The sequence below is a fragment of a genome, unplaced genomic scaffold (genome assembly GCF_019419815.1).
Source record: "Pyrus x bretschneideri cultivar Hongxiangsu unplaced genomic scaffold, Pyrus_bretschneideri_v1 Contig4, whole genome shotgun sequence".
NCBI classification, from domain to species: domain Eukaryota; kingdom Viridiplantae; phylum Streptophyta; class Magnoliopsida; order Rosales; family Rosaceae; genus Pyrus; species Pyrus x bretschneideri.
The window spans coordinates 852,592-871,448 of NW_025999723.1; the positions used below are offsets into that span (position 1 = coordinate 852,592).

An 18,857-nucleotide genomic window follows, 5' to 3' on the forward strand; every position below is an offset into this window, starting at 1 on the left:
CATCTATTCTTCCGTTAAGTAGGTATCTGCATGACTACCTTTGAAGGGCGAAAAAAGTCAATTTGCATCATACTGTCATTTTTTTCAATTTGCACCATACTGTCATTTTTTTCAATTTGCACCCTACTATCATTTTCCGTTAAATAGGTTTCCCTACACATTACTAGAGGTAGACGAGGCTGAGGGATGAGGCAACAGGGTGTGGGCAGCTGCAAACTGCAAAAGCAGCATATCAAATGGACTGGGCTGCAAACAGCGGAGGAGGGAGGCGTTGGCCTCAGTCACGGGCTCGGCTTGGAGAAAAGGAAGAAGAAGAGAAAGTTCGAAGAAAAGGAAGAAGATAGAAGGTGTAGGGAAAATGACTTTTTTGCCCTTTAAAGGTAGTCATGCGGATACCTATTTAACGGAAGAATGGATGGAAAATTAAAAAAATTAACAGTATGGTGCAAATTGACTAATTATGAGAGTTGAGGGGGTGAATTGACCAAAATTAAAGTTGAGAGAGGAAATTAGCCAATCCTTACAAGTTCAGAGAGTAAATTGATGAATACTTCTATTTATTAATAAAGCCAAATTTAGTACTAGAAAGAGATGGATTGGAGCGTGCCTTCGAGTTGAGTTGCCTATAAACAAAGACTTGTTGACAAGTTGGGAAATTACCAACCACAATTAGTGGGGAAAGAAAGAAGGCAATGATCGATTTGTGGACACCGACGACGGCTTTGACAAGTCCTTTTGGTTGGTTTTGGACAGCATGCATGTAATTGTAGGCTGTATCCAAACGACGACGTATCTATCATATCAGTAGGCTGTTTTGGTGGTAGAAAATGATATTTATGAATTCAAGTTGCATGGTGGAGCACTCACTTTTTGTTCACCACGATCAGAATTTAAACTTACGAAAACAACTAATGCTTATTTGTTTATGGAAATGAGCACCTATAGAAAGTAGCCGACACCACGGAAATTAGCACTCAAACTGTGTCGCTGTTTGAAAACGCCACCGCCATTTTAAGTTGTTGAAATTTTGGGAAAGAAAGTTGAGGTTCGACTTTAAAATTAATTGCCTATAAGCTTTTGCAAGATTTTACAACTTTTTCGAAGTGGGATTATTCTTCACATCCTTAACACTTTTTTGTCAACAGTTCAAACCTTACACATAGGTGAACATGCTTTGACGTTGCGAAAGAAATTGAAGTTCAACCCAAAAATTAATCAGGAATAGGAGAGTGGGTCAACTCCTTGTAAGCGCTTACAAACTTCTTTTTTAACTTTCCAATGTGGATAATTATTTCCTCACACTCGGAAGGGGCACTCGATGTTAACAAAGGGGTAATGAACTCCGGTTAATATACAACTCATACCTTGTGGATTCCCTCAAATTATTTACTTGGTGATAATAACACAAGCATAAATGATCAAATGAAGTTTGTATACCAAATGAGATTTGAAATCTTGAATGAACAAACCTATGTGATAACAAACAAATATAGTTTGACTAAAACATCCCTAGGAACAAAAATACACAACCCCATTTTACAAAGGATACATTGGTCAAATGAGTTGATACAATATATACTAACAAGACGAACGTAGAAGTGATGTCAGAAGCTTCTTGAGGCCCGTACTACTCTGCTCATCTGTGTTTCTTGGCATAAAAAACTGAAACAATGGTGTAACAAAGCTATATACTCTACTTATAGTGCCATCTTAACTTGAAGTACAAGAAACTCTTTTAAGTAGTTAACCCTAAAATATATTGCCATCAGTTTCTGCAGGTGAAGGATCAGTACTCGCTTGACGGACAAACTGCCCTTTTATTCTGGGACGCTGCTCTGCGAGTTTTTTTCTGCTCTCGTAGCGAACCTGCAAAATGAACCATATCGTGTTAAAATGCGAGTTTCTTTGGGGACTAGGGTGGGAGAGGCAGGAAGTAGTAGTAAAAATGAGAGCAATGGTAGAAAGGATGACAAAGATAATGAAGTACCTTCTTGTCATAGCATCTATCTTTGCGCTTCAAGCGGAACTTGTTTAGAGCTGCTTCTCTTTGGATGGATCGATAAGAATTTCCGTTTTGATTAAGGAAACTGTCTTCATTCTTGCTCTCTGGCGCAGCCCTAAACATAGCCACCTGATCAACATTGTTGCTTCCACAAGCACTTCCATACCCCATGCTACTAAGATGACCAGTATTGCCATTACATAAACTACTACTCGCACTCTGATCAGTTGCTGAGGACATATGCCCTCGATCCTCATCAAATCTTTGATCCTGATTCTGCATTGTTTGGTCCACGGTACCCTTGGTATTTTGATAAAGTGTGCCGTAAACTTGCTCAGTTTTATCTTTCTGAAGATTTGCGGGATAAAATGTATTCATTAGGAACGAGGGTTCCTGCTGGGCAGCTGAACTAGGCATTGGCGATGGACTTGATTGTGTACCAAACATTGGAGGTAGTACCGTACCGTACCCATTGCTTAGATTGTTAAACCTTATGCCTTTCACGGGAACTGGATGAGGAAATAATCTCTGCTCAGGGCGTGACGTTCCAATTTCAGATTGGTAAGATTGACCAGTAGCCAGAGTGATAATACTCCTGGGAGTACTTAAAGTTGTAGGAGGAGTATCACAATCAGCATTGGTATTAGATGCTTGCATCTCGCATGTAGCTTCATATGCCTTTTGCTGATCGCACAGTGATGTTTTCTGGGGCTGCATTGGCCTGTTGATGTATCTGCAAGACAGGTCGTTGATTGAATTAGAAAATAAATCTGGCAAAAGAGCAAAATTGATGTGCACAAGTCACAAAATTCCAAGCGTAGAAAATGGAAACTCACCTTGAAAAGGCGGAAGCATTAGAATGGCCAAGGGCGTGCCTTTTCTCATTGACTCGATTCTCAAAGCCACTGGAATCAGGTCTTCTCAAGGATAGATCCAACTGTGGAGCAGAATCAAACATGCTAGGTGTATGACTTGAAGAAGAATTTCTCTGGTTGCTACTTGGATATTTACTGAATGCTCCAATGAAGTCAGTGATATCTCTAGAAGAGTTGACAAGTAGATCGTTGTTGTCACAAGCTTCACTAGTCATATTATCATCCCTCCTCTGACTTTCTGCCTTGGCACCCTTGCCTGGTGAAACTGCTGTGTCACCGTTTTCATCGGCAGCCTCAGTTGTTCCTAATTGGATTGACACAATCATAAAATGTTAGCAGGCCTTCATACAAAACTAAACAGACAAGAAGCTACTAAATTGGAAAGGTATGGATGTTATACCTCTAGCTGCATTTTCACGCGTAAGCAATTTCTCACCAAATTTGGCGTGTGCTTCATCTTTCTGCATTCTCAAGTCACCAAGAGAAGTTTTTCCCTGTATTTGCGGTGAATATTCCTGCATATCCACAGGGGCACTCTCAGTTTCGAAGTCTGGCTTTGTACAAGAGCTCTGCAAGAGAATAAATCGTAGTCAGTCTACTGAAAACTTCATAAAAATCTACACTGTTTGAATTCATATACATGTTAGGAATGCTTTTGCTGTGCCATTTAGAAATTATGAAACCCAAACCTGAGAATCGGTCCCTTTTCCCATGTTTTCCTTAACACATGCCATATAGCCACTCGAATGATTGCTTGCAGCTTCGTTTTCAAAAGTGGCTTCGATCTTTTGTTGTCCAACGCTCTCATCAAGGGGGCCGTTTCGGGCTAACTGACAGACAATAAAATTTAGATTTAATCAGAAACAGTAAGACAAAATTTACAAGCTCAAACCAAATAACAGAACAGAAAGTTGAGCAGGCATACAGATTGTCTTCTCCAAACATGCTGCCACAAATTCGTCAGCTCATTCTTCCTAATAGGCTTGACTAGATAGTCAGAAACGCCTCTCGTCATGCATTTGTAAACCGTGCTTATTGAATCCTGAGAGGACATCACTGCAAGATCACAAAAGAAGAGCAAATTTGTTAAGCACCACCATTGTGGAAAATCAAATCAGTTATTAATCAAATCCACGTTTATTCGTTCTTCGTATCCTACTTATAACAGGAATGTTTTTGCAGATCTCATGCTCCATGATTAGCGTAAGCAAAGCAAATCCAGATATCGATGGCAGATCGACTTCTGTCAGTATGAGATCTATGTTATGAGGCCGTGCCTTCAGTATCTCCCAAGCCTTTAAGCCATCAGCTACAGCAGCAACTGCTCAAACAAAAATAGGAACCTTAATAAGAACAGCCTCAAAACATTCATGCTTAACTATACGCCTTGTCGTGAATAACAAACGAAAGCCAAAGCAAGTGACTCGAATCATTAATTCCTTTGTTCATTGAACTCAGAACAGATGGTATTAAAAACATAGCATTCTCTTTATGTAACGCCTTCGATACGGTTAATTTTACAAAATTTACAGTCTTTTTGAAACTTAACAATTTGGTACAACTGAAAGTTCATTAGATTCAATAGCAAACAATATATAGTTGATCTTACAGACTTTTACATCGATTTTAATTGGCCTATATTTATTTCCATTAAGATAAGCCAATATAAAAGCTTCAACTTCATGCTAATTCAACAATAATATTCAAATCTTCATCCCAAAATCTTTCACTCTTTTTCTTATCCAACAAGGTAAGAAAGTAAAAAAGAGAAAAGCAGCAAATCATCCAACTCACTGATCACAAAAACTCTAAACACCAACAAACCGACACCCAAAAATCACCAAAAAAAAACAAAAACAAAAACCCAGTTCATCATTAATCAAAATCCGTCACAAAACCCATCAAAACCAAAACTTTAAGCAAATTAAACAAAAACCCAGATCATCATTCAGCAAAATCCCCTACAAAATCCATCAAACCCAAAACTTTAAGCAAATTAAAGCAAAACCCACTAACCTCTGTAGCTACATTTCCTGAGAAGCGCAGCTATAATATGCCTGGTGGAGTCATCAGCTTCCACCAGCAACACCCGCATGTTCATCGTCGGCAGCAGCTTCTCCCACCGCATCGTCCCGACGGAAGAATCGCACTCGCCGCCGTCCTTCTCCGCCGCCTGTGCTCTCAACTTCGCTTCCACGTCCTCACTATTCATACCCACCCCGCCCATTTCTCTCCAAATTTCTCTTTGCACCCACCGGAGGAAACAGAGATTCGCAATGTTGCAGTGAAGCTGGAGAGTTTCGAAAATGTCTCAATTTCTTCTTCTCGTCCTTTTTCCCTCAATGTTCAGACCTTTTTGTCTGTACAAATATCTGAAACTCCAAGTCCCAAATCAATCGGACGGCGAATATGCCGATTCCCAATCAATCTAACGGTGAATATTTCCTCAGCCTACCAATGGGGTGGAAAATATCTGCACCCCTGTGTGCGGGTGGGACCCGGTCTGACACGTCATCAACCCAATCTTAGACGAGGGCCATAAATCATCGACAGGCGCCACGTCATTGGCTTCCGCATCGTGTGGTCCAAATTCAACCAACAGGATACTCCCCGGATTCTTTAAACGAGAATCTTGAAAATCCGTGAATCGTATCTATTCATCGTATATTTATTTATTGTATATCATGTAATTAGTTTTTGTTAAATATATTTTTATTTAATTTTAAATAAATATATTTAAAATAATTTTTAACTATAAACGTACAAAATTAACGGATCCCCGGAATATCCGACGAGGATCCGGATTCCAAGTTTAAAAGAAATAAGTTTTCTTCTCCGGGAGATTTTTTGGGAGGGGACAGGTGGCAGGGAGCTGAGGCCTGGCGTGTTGGGATATTTGGAGATATTTTTTAGTGCTTGGAAAGCGATGGATCTAATGGGTAGAATCGGGCCACGTGGAGTGCAAGTGGGGGGACTCAGATTTGTGGCTTTGGGAAGTAGGTCTCGGACCAAATGGGCATCTTACTTTTTTAATTGCCTATGATTTTGGTACTCTCTATGTGTGTACTCGCTTTCCTATTGGTGAAGGCAAACGTGTGGTTGTTAGCCCTTGATTGGGTTGGCTTCACTCGTTGTTAGCCTTTGATTGGTTTGGCCTCACCAATGACTTGATAATATAACATTATCTTAATCTAGTTACCTATATTAGAGAGATTTTTCAGTGTATTAGAAACACGACCCGATACAACAAGTAAAACAATACAATTAGTTAGAAATTTCAAAAAAAAAAAAACTCAACGAATTGTATTATTACACTTAATATACTAAATTGTATTTCGACACACTAAAAAATTCATTGCTCCCTACGAAAAGCTCTTACCATCGCGTTATGTGATATTTTGTGTCCATGTGGAACAATTGTGTCCTAAGAAGATAAAAAATAAGTTCAACTAATATACAATCACTAGATCAGTAAAATGACGCGGAGCTGTAGTAGTTACATTAATTTTTTTTTATATAAATACACATAATATTCAATATTAATCTACACTAAATTAGAGAAAGAAAAGTTTAAACTCATAACATTTGAGTACAAAAAAAAAACTCTAATTATCAGGGCAATTTACCACTTGCTACATTGAAAAACTTATAAGAGAAATACTAAGAAGACTATATCAAAAGTGGAATATTCATAGACTCTTTGTAATCTCATAATTTAACGTCAATTTATGTACTAACATTGTAAAATATTATACCAAAAACATAAAATAACATAAATAACTTGGAGTTCATAAATAATCCCACTTTTTTAGTCTTTTGAGCATTTCTCAACTTCTAAATAGCAAACATACCCCACAAGGTCGGTAAACATGCGGTTAGTGCCTCAGAAGTTGGTGTAGAAATTTAGACCCGCGTTAGTGGCTCTTAATCCTTCATCATAACGACTAATATTGTTTGTTTAGTGGATAGATAAAGATCAAAGAAAGTTTGATTCTTTTGTATGGGGCCATGCTAGATGGCACCTACTAATTGAATCCTCACATTCTCAAAAAAAATTGTTTGATTTTCGTTTTGACACATTGCATTTTATATCATTTCACTTTTGATGGAACGATTGTCGTATTTGCACAAAATGGTATTGTATAATTAATGGAGTAATTAGAATCATAAAATAATGGATTATGTTCTAAAGTCGCAATCAAAAATTATTGTAAAAAAGTCTACGTAGTCCACCAATCACACATTCCTTCTTTAAAAATAAAAAAAAAAACGATTAACTAGTGGTATCATCACTGCAATCCATCTTTTTTAAAGCTGAAAAGACTTATAGATGCATTTCAGTTTCTCTGGCCACACCAATCACATATTCTTTCACTATATATACCTTATGATTATCTAACAAAGACTTAATTCTATCAACTCTTGCGTTATGTGCTAGCAAAGAATTCTACGCGTGTTCTTTTGTAAACAAATATTCCAAAATCCTTGGCTCGATAGTTGCATGTTGGCCCAACATGTTAAGAGTGTTTATGTATTCAATGTCTTCGTTGGTCCACTCGTTCGACTCTAAAATGACAAAAGCTCTTTCTTTTCTTTTAAACTTACACGTGAAGAAAAACTTGTATGTCATGAAGACAAATCATCTTTTTCTTTTCTCACTCATGTAAGAAGTTGTTACATCTGGGTCCCACTTATTGTAATCATGTGCTTTAGAGATATCAAGCTTCCAAGCAAGCATTTGAGAACCCTCTTCTAAGTGTGTGAATCTCCTCAAGCAATAGAGAGTTGAAAATCTGAGCATGTATGACGACGAACAAACAAACGGATAACAAAACTATGAATATTATTGAAAACAAAGAAACATTATAAGATTTGCCAATAAAGCTACATAACACGTAAAACTACATTGTAACAAGCTTATTATCTCTAACAAAAATTATAGAGAACTAAACCTAAATCTAATAGGCGAAGAATCTAACACTTAAGGGCAAGGAATCACAATCATTGGCCCACAAGAAAACAAATAATAAAATATAATTTCCAACACCCCTTTATAAACTCATGTTCGTAAACAATATGAGTTTGCCAAGAAGAAAACTTATCCTAATTTCCGATGCCAATTTCAATACAAAATTCCGCCAGTGCAAGTGCAATATTCCAATGTCAATGGCAGTTCTAATGCCAATGCCAACTCAAAATTCCAATTTCAAAACCAATACAAATGTAAAGTCAATGCCAATGCCAATGCCAATACCAACACCAATAACAATGCTAGTGCAAACTTCCCTAATGTCAGTAGCGGACTTTCAAACAAAAATGAAATTCAATTCACCAAGTACACAACGTCACTCTAGCAGTTACCAATCTAGACACTCGAGCAATCGTTGTAATGGGCAACAACAAACTCCTTATATACAGTCCAAACAAAAGAAACCCTTGCGTGAGCCCTTGAAGTAACAAGTTGCCTAACAAACTCAAAATAAGGCCAACAACTACTTTTTCACTCCAACTTCTCACGGTCAATAACTTATTTTCCTTCTTCAGAACAAACTAATATTCGTGGTGCAACTTCAAAATTCAGAAAATGGCACGGTGTAAGTCAAATTAGAGGGTGCGGGTTAGGGGGTGAGGATGCTCAAAAGCGAATTCGTAGTTACCGAACCGAAACCAACCCTTGTAATTAGTCTTTTTTTCTTTTCTTCAAAAGTTGGTGGCTTTGTCACGTCAATATATAATTTCGGGAATCTGAAGAATTCATAGATGCATTTTAATTTCTCATAACCATCATCATGTGATTCACCAGTATCAGAAAACGAACTCAAAATGTGTTGTGTAATAAACATGTCTATAATTCGTTTTCAATTATTGGACCACCCCATGATAATTCCTCGTAAGGAGTCGTTGATCCATCTCCATAAACTCTTGACACTTGTTTCCTAGTTAAGCAAAACCAGACATCCTATTCGGCACGTCATTCTCATAGCGGATAAAAATCTAATTTCATGTGCCATATAAACACGTTGGACTGAAAGTATCTAGAGGCATGCCTATCCAAAACGGAAGAACTGGACAAAAGCAATTGGGCCCTGACCAAATTGGTAGGGCTTTGAGATCCAAACCACCCCCCATGAGGCCCATACTACGAATGAACACGTGCAAGTCAACGAGTGGGCCCAAACAAATGCAGAGCTGCATCCAACCTAAACCGTCCATCTAACCATGAGAACAAGATAAACGGCTGAGGTTTCTCTGTGCCTTGCACCGAACCACAGAGGATGAAGTGGATAACGTAAGAGATTGCCACGTGTGGCCGAAGTATATCCATTACTGTCACCTTGTCCGCTTGCTCGCTCTGTAAAACCCACAGCTGCTAAACCCCCTAATTTTCTCGCACTTTCCTTCCAATTTTCCATCGATCCAAACACTCCTTATCGCTTTACCACAAACCCTAAGTTCTGCGTTAATCTAACCCAATGGCAACTCTGTTTACTTCTCCACAATCAATGGCAACACTCTCATCGCCGATTTTCCAAAAGCCCCAAATCTTCACATTATCGTCTAGCTCTTCCAATTTCTTGAATCCGTCGAAGAATCTGAAACCCATTGCGATTGCGATTCGATCCCGAAAGTGCCGCGGCAAGTCGCTCTCCGTGCAGATGTCCTGGGACGGCCCGCTCTCCTCGGTCAAGCTGATCATACAAGGAAAGAATTTGGAGGTACTCTTTTATCGGTTTTTGAGGTTTAAATTTGGTTACTTTTGGCATATTTTGAGATTTGCAGTGATGTGTTTAATGAACTTTGTGTTTTTGGACAAAACATTGTAGAAATTACCATTAATTGGGAATCTAAATTGTATTTTGCATTGGCTTGTTATCCAAAATATATCTGAAATTGACATAACTCATCATTTTAGTCTATGTGCTTTAAAATCAATCGAAATGGTATTATCAATCGTCAAATCATTTGAGTCATTTTATTAGAAATCTCCGTTAAATTGATGATATTTTTGTTAAATCAATCCCTCCCCGTATATTCAATTTAATAAAAAAAAATTCTACATAATGATCAAAATGATTGACGGACAATCTCATGGACTACTTCTGTCAATTTTAAATCTTAAAGATCAAAGTGAGGAGTTATGGTAATCTCAGAGACACTTTTGGCTTAAAAAAGACTTGATTTGTTTAATGTATTGTTATTTGCGGGAAGTGCATTATCTGTGGAAAATTGGAATTTTTGTTTTTGCTTTTAACAAGTGATAGCGGAGGAGGGAGATTCGAACACAGGACGTCGGCCGCAGAATTAGAAACTTTTTCATCAATGTGGAATTTGAATGAGAAATTTTCAATCTGTGAATTCAGTTATCGGAGGCAGTGAAGAAGCATGTGGAAGACAAGGTTGGCAAGGCAGTTCAAAAGCATAGTCACCTAGTGAGGGAAGCCGATGTTCGGTTGTCTGTTCGAGGTGGAGAGCTTGGAAAAGGCCCCAGGATTCGGAGATGTGAGGTATTGCCGTCTGATGAATTTCATGAACTGTTAGGTTATCTGCAATTGCAGCATACGGTTTGTTCCTGTGAAGCACATTTGTGTGTGTTTGTGTTTTGTTTAGGTGACTTTGTTCACGAAGAAGCATGGAGTGTTCCGTGCTGAGGAAGAAGCTGAGACACTTTACGCGAGCATAGATTTGGCATCTTCGATTATCCAGAGGAAGTTGAGGAAAATCAAGGAGAAGGAATCGGATCACGGGCGGCACATGAAAGGCTTTAACAGATCGAAAGTTAGGGAGCCTGCAATGCAAGCATTGGCGGAAGATGAAGAGGAAGAGGCAGAGGCAGTTCCCCAAGAGCAGGAAGAAGACTTCATTGACGAGGTTGTCACTTGGAACTTTCACTACGCATCTGCTGATTATCTATAGAAATGCCATTCTCTCCATCGTATTCTCATTGGTCGGTCATTTTTACTAGGTTGTTCGAACGAAATACTTTGACATGCCGCCTTTGACGGTTGCTGAAGCAGTTGATCAACTGGAAAATGTTGATCACGACTTCTATGCTTTCCGAAATGAAGAAACTGGTAAGAAACTACAAAACACCCCTACTGCCTTCATTTCCTCGAACGTCAGTTTTCGATTTCTGTCATCCAGTAGTTGAAGTTTTCCTCTGTTCTTACTTAGGTGAGATTAATGTAATATACAAACGAGAAGAAGGCGGTTATGGACTTATTATACCGAAAGGAAATGGTAAAGCGGAGAAGTCACAGCACGTGGTGGTAGAGCGAGCTAGAGAACGCTCCTTGGCGGAATAAAGAGGCCTAGGTATCCAGTCTTGTACAGCGGTGTTTCTTAAAGTTTGAGGGGCGTAGTTTTTGTAACGTACGAATGAAAGCTTATGAGCAAATTAAAATCATAAACATCAATTCCTCAGCTGCCTCTGCCTTTCTTTTACTCGACTGACTGAACTAATTTGTTAACCGTCTCTGCATCTCTTTTCAGAGCCTCATGTTAATTCAGATTTAACAAAACATCAACGAGAAAAACGTAGAAAGTCGATATGCAAACTGCTCGAAAGGTATAGCTTTCATAACAAGGAAGCTGAGAAGATTTTACCATGAGTAAACAGCTCAAATTTGTATCATGACTCGTTTGTATTACAAACGTTTTCATTTAGATGATCCGACAAAACTTTCATTTCTTCGTTTAGATCAACATACGCTGTCTTCTTGGTCGAAAATCTCTCGGAAGAAACAGTTAAGAGCTTGTTCAGTGACATTCCTTCCCCCAAAACCTTCTTCCTCAGTTCATACCTGGCCTTGATTCTGTCATCAAGCTTGTAACCAAGGAATGCCGGAAAGTTCAGTAACTCTCCGACTTCACGACCCATCCCATTTATCAAGTACTCCATCTTCTTCTCCAAAGCAGCATGGCTGTATTGCAGTATCTGAGGATGTTTGGTGCTCATGACAACAATGTCTGAACACGAAAGCCCGTAACTGAAGAACAACCCGACCACCTTTTGCAGATTATCGCAGCTTGTTCTGGTGGCGGATCCCATTGCTGCCGCCAAGTCTTTTGTTCTATGTTTATACCCAATCTTCACTAAAAATGCAAGCTTAAATGCAATGTTGTCTTCAAAAGACAACCCTAGAAACAATGGAGCTTTGACCAAGAACTTGAAGATGTCATTCGAACTCAACCCGCACTGCTTGAGAAAATGAATTCTCGGACGCAATTTCCTCTCCCGACTGGCACTCACCACGTTGGGAAATACAAGCAGAAACCTGAAGATTTGATCGTCAGTTAGGCCGGCATTCGACCTCAACAAATCGACATGGCCTTTCGTGTGATCCACGGTATAGCTCAAGATTGCAGGGAGCTTACCCAACAGAGTCCCCGTGGCCTCATCATCTCCGCCACTAAGCTCCGCCAGGAACCCTACTCTCGGAACCAGCTGAGTCTCCAGATCAAAATTGAGAAGCGTCGGGCGCATTACTATCAAATCAATGCCACCAATGCGGTCGAAGAATGCGATTGTTCTTTCGATTTCTTCAAGTGACTTGAGACACAATGCCTTGTACAGATTAACCTTGTTGAGAATATCAAAAATCTTGTCAACTGGAACTCCGCGGTGAAGAAGCAATCTGACTTTCTGATCAAAACCCACCAAAAATCTTGCTTCTGTTGTTCTCAAAAGCCGCTTCAGCTGCAGCGGCTCGATCTTCCCTTCCAAATCGTCGAGAACAAATTGCAGAAACGGACCTATTTCCTCAGCTGTTAATAGACTTGGGGATTTTATAATCAACTGAGAAAGCACAAGGCCGTCGATTCCAACAGAACGGAAGGAATGAACCCGAGCTCGCAGTGAATCCAAAGATGTCGACGCCACAGCTGGATTCTTGTCCAAAAGCACTCGGCTTTCATCCTCGCCGACCCCAATTTCTTGAAAGAACGAGAACAGCATTCCTGGCACAAGATATAACGATTAAACTCATGCAGGCAATGTGTTTGATAAAAGGCCTCTCAGAGTTGCTTACCTACTTCGGCGAGGACATTGGCAGGGGAGTTCATATAACGGCATTGGAGAAGAAACTGTTGATTTTGACGGAGACCCAGTTGGGTTAACGACGGTTGTCGTTCAAAATTCTGGGCTTTGGTGAACTTCAACGGAGAAAACCATTGACGGGCGCGGAAGATTGAAGGTGAAGGAGGCGAGAAATAAGCGGCGGCCGGCGGAGGAGGAGCTAGTGAGAATGAAAAGAGAGAATCGGAGGAAGAAGAAGCGGGAAAAGGGTGAGTGAACAAAGCGTATACGGCGACCATTTTCCTGATAAAAAAATGGTTTCGTCTCGGCGTTCGGAAAGATTGAGCATTTGTTTACAGTCGGTTTGTGGCTGAGGTGAAGACAATGTCCGGGCCTTACCTACATGGGCCTTTCATACGGCCAGAAATCAATAGTATTATAGGCCCAATAGGCCCAATGATTATCTACATTGAAAGGGAATTCTGTATGGCATTTCCATACACTTGTTTTCTCCCAATGCACAACTCTGGTAATTTCTGGCCTTTCGATTGAATAAATTATACAAGAATGGTAACAAAACAAATACAGGGTGAGGGTCGTAGAAGGAGAAAAGGGGCGCGTGTAATCATTTCCCGTTTTGTATCAATACGATTGTAAAAATTGCAACAAGAAAAACAGACAAATCCTTTTGGGGAAAATAGCTTCTGTTACGACATTTGTAAACACATACAAAAAGTTCACTATTTCACAACATTTTGAATCCCAAGTCAGCATCATCACGGGCACCGCCATCTCGAAGCCCTGTGCGTGACCCGGAACCTCCTACACTCTTTCGGAGAGGGAGATGACACGGTCAACTAAATTTTTATACCGAAAGAAACAATGCCGGTGCCATCGTATTACATTGTTGCATTGCCGGCGGCTAGCTCTTTCTGGTGCAAAACTCTTTTTCCGGTTTCTGGTTCAATCACGCTTTGTATTGTTTTTGGCTGTCCTTGAGAGTCTTTTTATGAAGCTTTCCTCCATTTTTATTGTCTGTAGGAAGGCCTTTTATTAATATAACAGAGGAACCGCCCTTTTTCAAATTTCGCGGTGATCGGTTCAAAGAAAACCTGCATGAAATTCAACAAGAGCACAATAAACACTTAGGTGCGTGCAGGCAGCAACACAGAATATCAAAATCAGATAGTACTTTCAAGTGCACTTGCCCTTTTCTTATATCTTTGGTTTTATTTTCCGGCAGGTGTTTGCCGAATTCTTCCCCTCTGTCATTCAGATTATCTAGGGTGTCATTCTGTGGCTTCTGTCCCTGAACAATGAAGCAAGGGCAACAAACTTACATTTCTTTGTTTCATAATATTATGCACAGCAACTCTACGGCTATGGCATCAAATCACACGCCGTGATTCATACTTATTTACATTAAGCAACAACTGCACACTAAATTCAGAATTGGAACATAAAATCTAATCAATTATTCAGCAAAATACTTGAAATCCAAAACCAGAAGGTGGAGCCGGCTACATCCAAAGCATTTAAGGGGTGCAAAAACAGAAAGATTCAGAGATGCATGCATACTCTCTAGAGAACCCGCAGCATTCTACTTTACACGGCCTTAAATCAGATGAACAAATTATTCACACAAATAGATCAGTTGAAGTGACATCCTTTCCCCTTCGATACTAATAGTTGTTATCAATACAATAACAAAGAGCACGGAGATTAACTGATTAGAACTCCTAATGAACAAAACCCGGAGAGGTTACTCGGGCACAATTCAAGCCTTAAAGTTTTCAATGTTAAACTTATCCAGTGTACCAAATTAATAGAAAAATGGCTAAACCAGGAAAACGGATCAACCATGACTGAAAGTTTAACTAGAAGACTCATATAACTCTGTGAATTATGAACCACGACACATGCAATCACAGTATATGTAGACGAAGAGAAGGCGATGATCATACTAAATCCTAAAATCCAAACAGAAAAACACATGCAATCACAAGCTATAGGTACGAACTATCACACTCGTTAGAGAATAGAGATGACATCACATGTTGCATTTGGAAAGAACCAACGAAGATCTTGCCGCCAAGAGTGCAACATTTTTTGTAACAAAAACAGCATTAAGCAATCGAAGAATCGCAGCGAAAATGCTAGCGCCATCCACACAACCACTTCATTTCCATACCAAACAAATCAACACATGCAATAATTGGTAATCCGATATTCGCATTCGTAGAAAAACAAAGATCACAAAAATTAAGCACAATCGAGAAGGAAATATGAAACCAAATTAGCAAATTAATCAAGACAGAATCTTTGTATCTTACTTGAATGGAGTTGAGAGCTATACATTCATCCACACCAGCTTCAACATCCAACGCGGAAACCGATATCTTAGCTTTCTTCTTGTCAATGTCATCACCAAGGTTTTCCTCAACAACCACTTTCCTCTTATGTCTCCCAAAGCTCCTCCCTTTGACCTTCTTCTCCCTAACTTTCCACACATTCTTCCTCCTAAACACCAACTTCTCCGTCTTCCAAACCGCGCAGCTCGTATCAATCACCGTCACTTCGCTCCTCGAATACCCTTTCATCTCCCCCTTCTCTTCCTCCTCCTCATCCTCCTCCCCCTCACATTGCCCACCAACCTCATTCCCTCCTAGTTCCTTCTTTTTCTTCTTCCCCACCAAGCTGTTGTTATCCGACGCCACCTTGTCGAGGGCATTTTCGATATTTCCTTCACTTTCCGAGCTCTTCTCCTCCGCTGCATTCGCAGTGGCGGTGGCGTCGCCGTTAGAGTTGGTCGTGGAACCGACACAGACTCTGGGGTTTGCTTGCTTTCTAGGAATCTTTTTCCCGGAAAGTCTGGAACTTTCGTCGGCGCCGCCCATGAAAAATAGCTCCGATAGAACGTTGCTCATCATTCCGATGATTCCCCCTCCCTGTTCGTCTCCGTTCGGACACGAGGATTCGGAGCGATTCCCGACACGGTCCGAATCCGGCCGAGTCGAATCCGTGGACGATGAGACGACATTGGGAGCAGGGAATTCAGAGAGAGAGTTTGCGTTTCGGGTAAGGAAGTGGTCGAGGTCGGAATTGTCGGCGGTCGGGAATCCCTTATTGGACCGGAGCCGGTTCAGCCAGTTCGAACCGGACTTGGTGGCGGGCACCGAACAGAGCATTGCTGAGGTGGACGGATCTGATTGGCCAGGTGGATAGAGCTCGATGGGCTTCGACGCCGACAATTGCAGGCGGAGAAGGAGAGAAATTAGGTTTTCTGAGTTCGAATTTGAAAGCTTGAAACTTGAAACGACCCAGAGAAGCTCCGCGGTCTGTTTCGTGTTACGTGGTGGTGGGTGAAGTTGCTTTTACTTTTTACTATCAAGCATGAAACACGTGGGTTTTGTAAGTACTATTTCGATATCTCATGGAAGTTTTAATTTTAGTTTCTCTAACATTACTCATTTTAATAAAACTGTCACTTAAATTGGTGAGTCTGAAATACGGACACATATATTATATATTCTTGATTTGATCTCATTTTGTTAGATTTGTAGACACATGCTATTGTCCAAAAGTCATTCGACCTCTAAAGACGTGACAAGTAAATCTTTCATCCAAACATATATATACATGAGCATCATACACAAGGAGTCAATGGAGGGAATGGGTGAGACCAAATTAGGGTGCTTTATGTATGTAAATGAACAACTATGTGTTCCGATCATCTGCACTCGATAATTTCTCCTAAACTCAGTACACATTGATCAAATAGATTATTAGACTCTATTTAGCAATACTACCTCAAAGTTCAAGTAAGCCCAAAAAAGAGACCAATATATTTAGGATCTCTCATTCCAAAATTCAAAGAAAAAAAAAAAGAAAAAAAAGAAAAAAAAAAGGGCTTTCATCCTTTTCATCTCTCAAAAGTAACAGGAACATTATCGGGTGGGCCCAAAGCATAATGATTTGCGATCGAAGAGCAACTTATATGATACAGATTTACCGTCACGTGACACCTTAATTTAAGAATATAATGTCATGTAAGGAAAAACTTACTGACACACCTCGACCCAGAATATCCACTTGGACTCCGAATCAAGTTGTGCTGGCCGACACCTGAAGGATGACGAAGCCATAAAGTGTAGTGTAGTGGAAAAATACAAATAAATTTAAAACCTACAAGTGCCTAATTAAAAGAGTGCGTGGGATTAAACTCATTTCATACGTGATGGCAGAGCATAAGAACAACACAGTAATTAGGGTGAGGGTTATGCCAATGAAGATAACCATCTCCTGAGATTTGCCAAAATCCTCGTTTACACGTAAGCACAACTATTAAACCTAGAGGGGAAAAACAAAGTTAAGTGGGTCAGAAAATAGTAAAAACTTTTTCAAAAACATTATAATCCCTCGCCATAAAATCAAGTATAGTTTCCAAAATATATACGTACTACATATAGTAAGAAAATATTTACCGTAGCCTGCAAAGTCTCAAGAAATCAATAAGGCACAACTATAATAATTAAGCACAAGGTGACCAATATAACATAACCTTGTAATATGTAAACATAACATAACAAATGCTCATCGACACATGCTGACACACGAGTCGGAGTTGGCTAATGCAACCTGTACGATAGGACTGGGTGTAATAAATGTGCTCTAGTACTACAATCACGTGAAGGTTGGTGCCGAAGCGCGATCACATACGAGTCGAAATTGCCTAATGCAATTTGTATGACAAGACTGGCACTTAACTTGGATCTAAGGCGAACAAACGGTGTGGATGTGAACATACACGTGAAAGATTGGCCCTGACCCTAGGCGAAGTACTAACTCCGGGGTGCATCAATGATGAGTAGATGACATAAATAAAATCATGCCACAAAGATTTGATAACTCTAATCAACGTAGTAATAATCACATATGTAAATATAATATCATGGTATCTCGTGTATACCTGTGAACCTATAGGGCGCAGAATAATTCCCTAGGTTCAGTCATTTCACTACTTCATGTAATTTTAGTCTAAGCAAGGCATACGTAGTAAATTCTTTTCAAAGTATAACCGGAAACTAGCAAGTACGCGTATACTTACAAAAAGAAATGACCCACTCACAATTACGCAGTCGAAACGAAGCCTCTAAGCCTTGCTTGACCCCGTACATCCTCGGGATACGTTTCCCCTATATGTGAAATTACTAATTAACTTAGTTTAATAACACATAAATGGAAACTTAAATAAAACCTCCGTAGATTGCTCAAACATAGGGTTTGAATATACGAAGTCGATCTACTCGACGTCATGGACCTACACAAATTGACAGAAAGCCAATCGGAGGTCGAACTTGCCACCACGCACTAGCTACGGCACGACCATACATGCCACCACGCTCAGGCGAGACTCTGACGTTCATTAGGAATATTTTGTCAGTTTGACAAAATATTTTGTTAAATAATTAACAGAGTTTAACGGCGTTACCTGACGCCGTTAGAATATTCCATCAACTTTGATGGAATATTCCGTCGTCTTCTCCTCCTTGCTGGTCACCGTCATGCGCCGCCTTCTGAACTCGTCGGAATCTAGAAATTTTCGCCGGTTTCTGGATAAAATTTCAAACCTTCATATCTTATTCATTTCTCAACCATTTTCACAAAATTTAGATGGAAATGAAGCTTATGAAGTGTAGAATCAGTTACCTTTTTAGAAGTCCAAAAATGGACGGGAAAAGACCTGAAATTGGCTTGATAATCTCGGTTTAAACTCGACCCCTCGAAACTCGTCTGTTTCAACATCAATTCTTCCTCAAACCTTCACCAAAGACTTCAAGGAGTAGAATGGAGCCCTTTAGACTTCCTAAAAACTCGTAACTCGTTCGCAACTCCTTAGGGAAAAACTGAACCAAGTCGAGCCTTCTGCGTTTGACGTCCAAAACTCAATCAAACCATGATCCAA

General features: G+C 39.9%; 4 protein-coding genes across 5 annotated transcripts; 1 reads left to right on the top strand and 3 right to left on the bottom strand.

Annotated features, from left to right (window-relative positions):
• Positions 1-1,415: 1,415 nt before the first annotated feature.
• Positions 1,416-5,217, bottom strand: LOC103951583 (two-component response regulator-like APRR5). Its single transcript, XM_009363004.3, has 8 exons — positions 4,894-5,217; positions 4,037-4,198; positions 3,803-3,933; positions 3,567-3,707; positions 3,278-3,446; positions 2,839-3,181; positions 1,988-2,735; positions 1,416-1,866 (listed from the first exon to the last, which is right to left on the bottom strand). Exons 1-8 carry the CDS (start codon positions 5,102-5,104, stop codon positions 1,750-1,752), a joined length of 2,022 nt encoding a protein of 673 aa, XP_009361279.2. The 5' UTR covers positions 5,105-5,217; the 3' UTR covers positions 1,416-1,749.
• Positions 5,218-9,223: 4,006 nt separating this feature from the next.
• LOC103951588 (ribosome-binding factor PSRP1, chloroplastic) lies at positions 9,224-11,298 on the top strand. Its single transcript, XM_009363009.3, has 5 exons — positions 9,224-9,593; positions 10,239-10,382; positions 10,486-10,746; positions 10,841-10,949; positions 11,050-11,298. Exons 1-5 carry the CDS (start codon positions 9,351-9,353, stop codon positions 11,178-11,180), a joined length of 888 nt encoding a protein of 295 aa, XP_009361284.2. The 5' UTR covers positions 9,224-9,350; the 3' UTR covers positions 11,181-11,298.
• A 135-nt stretch (positions 11,299-11,433) lies between these two features.
• On the bottom strand, positions 11,434-13,347 carry LOC103951587 (transcription termination factor MTERF8, chloroplastic). Of its 2 annotated transcripts, none has more exons than XM_009363008.3 (2): positions 12,906-13,347; positions 11,434-12,834 (listed from the first exon to the last, which is right to left on the bottom strand). In XM_009363008.3, the coding sequence occupies exons 1-2, from the start codon at positions 13,189-13,191 to the stop codon at positions 11,507-11,509; spliced, it is 1,614 nt and encodes a 537-aa protein (XP_009361283.2). In that variant the 5' UTR covers positions 13,192-13,347; the 3' UTR covers positions 11,434-11,506. The 2 variants fall into 2 exon arrangements, with proteins under 2 accessions (XP_009361283.2, XP_048421260.1); XM_048565303.1 differs by having other exon boundaries at positions 12,910-13,096.
• Positions 13,348-13,497: 150 nt separating this feature from the next.
• LOC103951586 lies at positions 13,498-16,259 on the bottom strand. The gene is made up of 3 exons (XM_048565304.1): positions 15,226-16,259; positions 14,101-14,201; positions 13,498-14,004 (listed from the first exon to the last, which is right to left on the bottom strand). The coding sequence occupies exons 1-3, from the start codon at positions 16,078-16,080 to the stop codon at positions 13,860-13,862; spliced, it is 1,101 nt and encodes a 366-aa protein (XP_048421261.1). The 5' UTR covers positions 16,081-16,259; the 3' UTR covers positions 13,498-13,859.
• Positions 16,260-18,857: the final 2,598 nt, after the last annotated feature.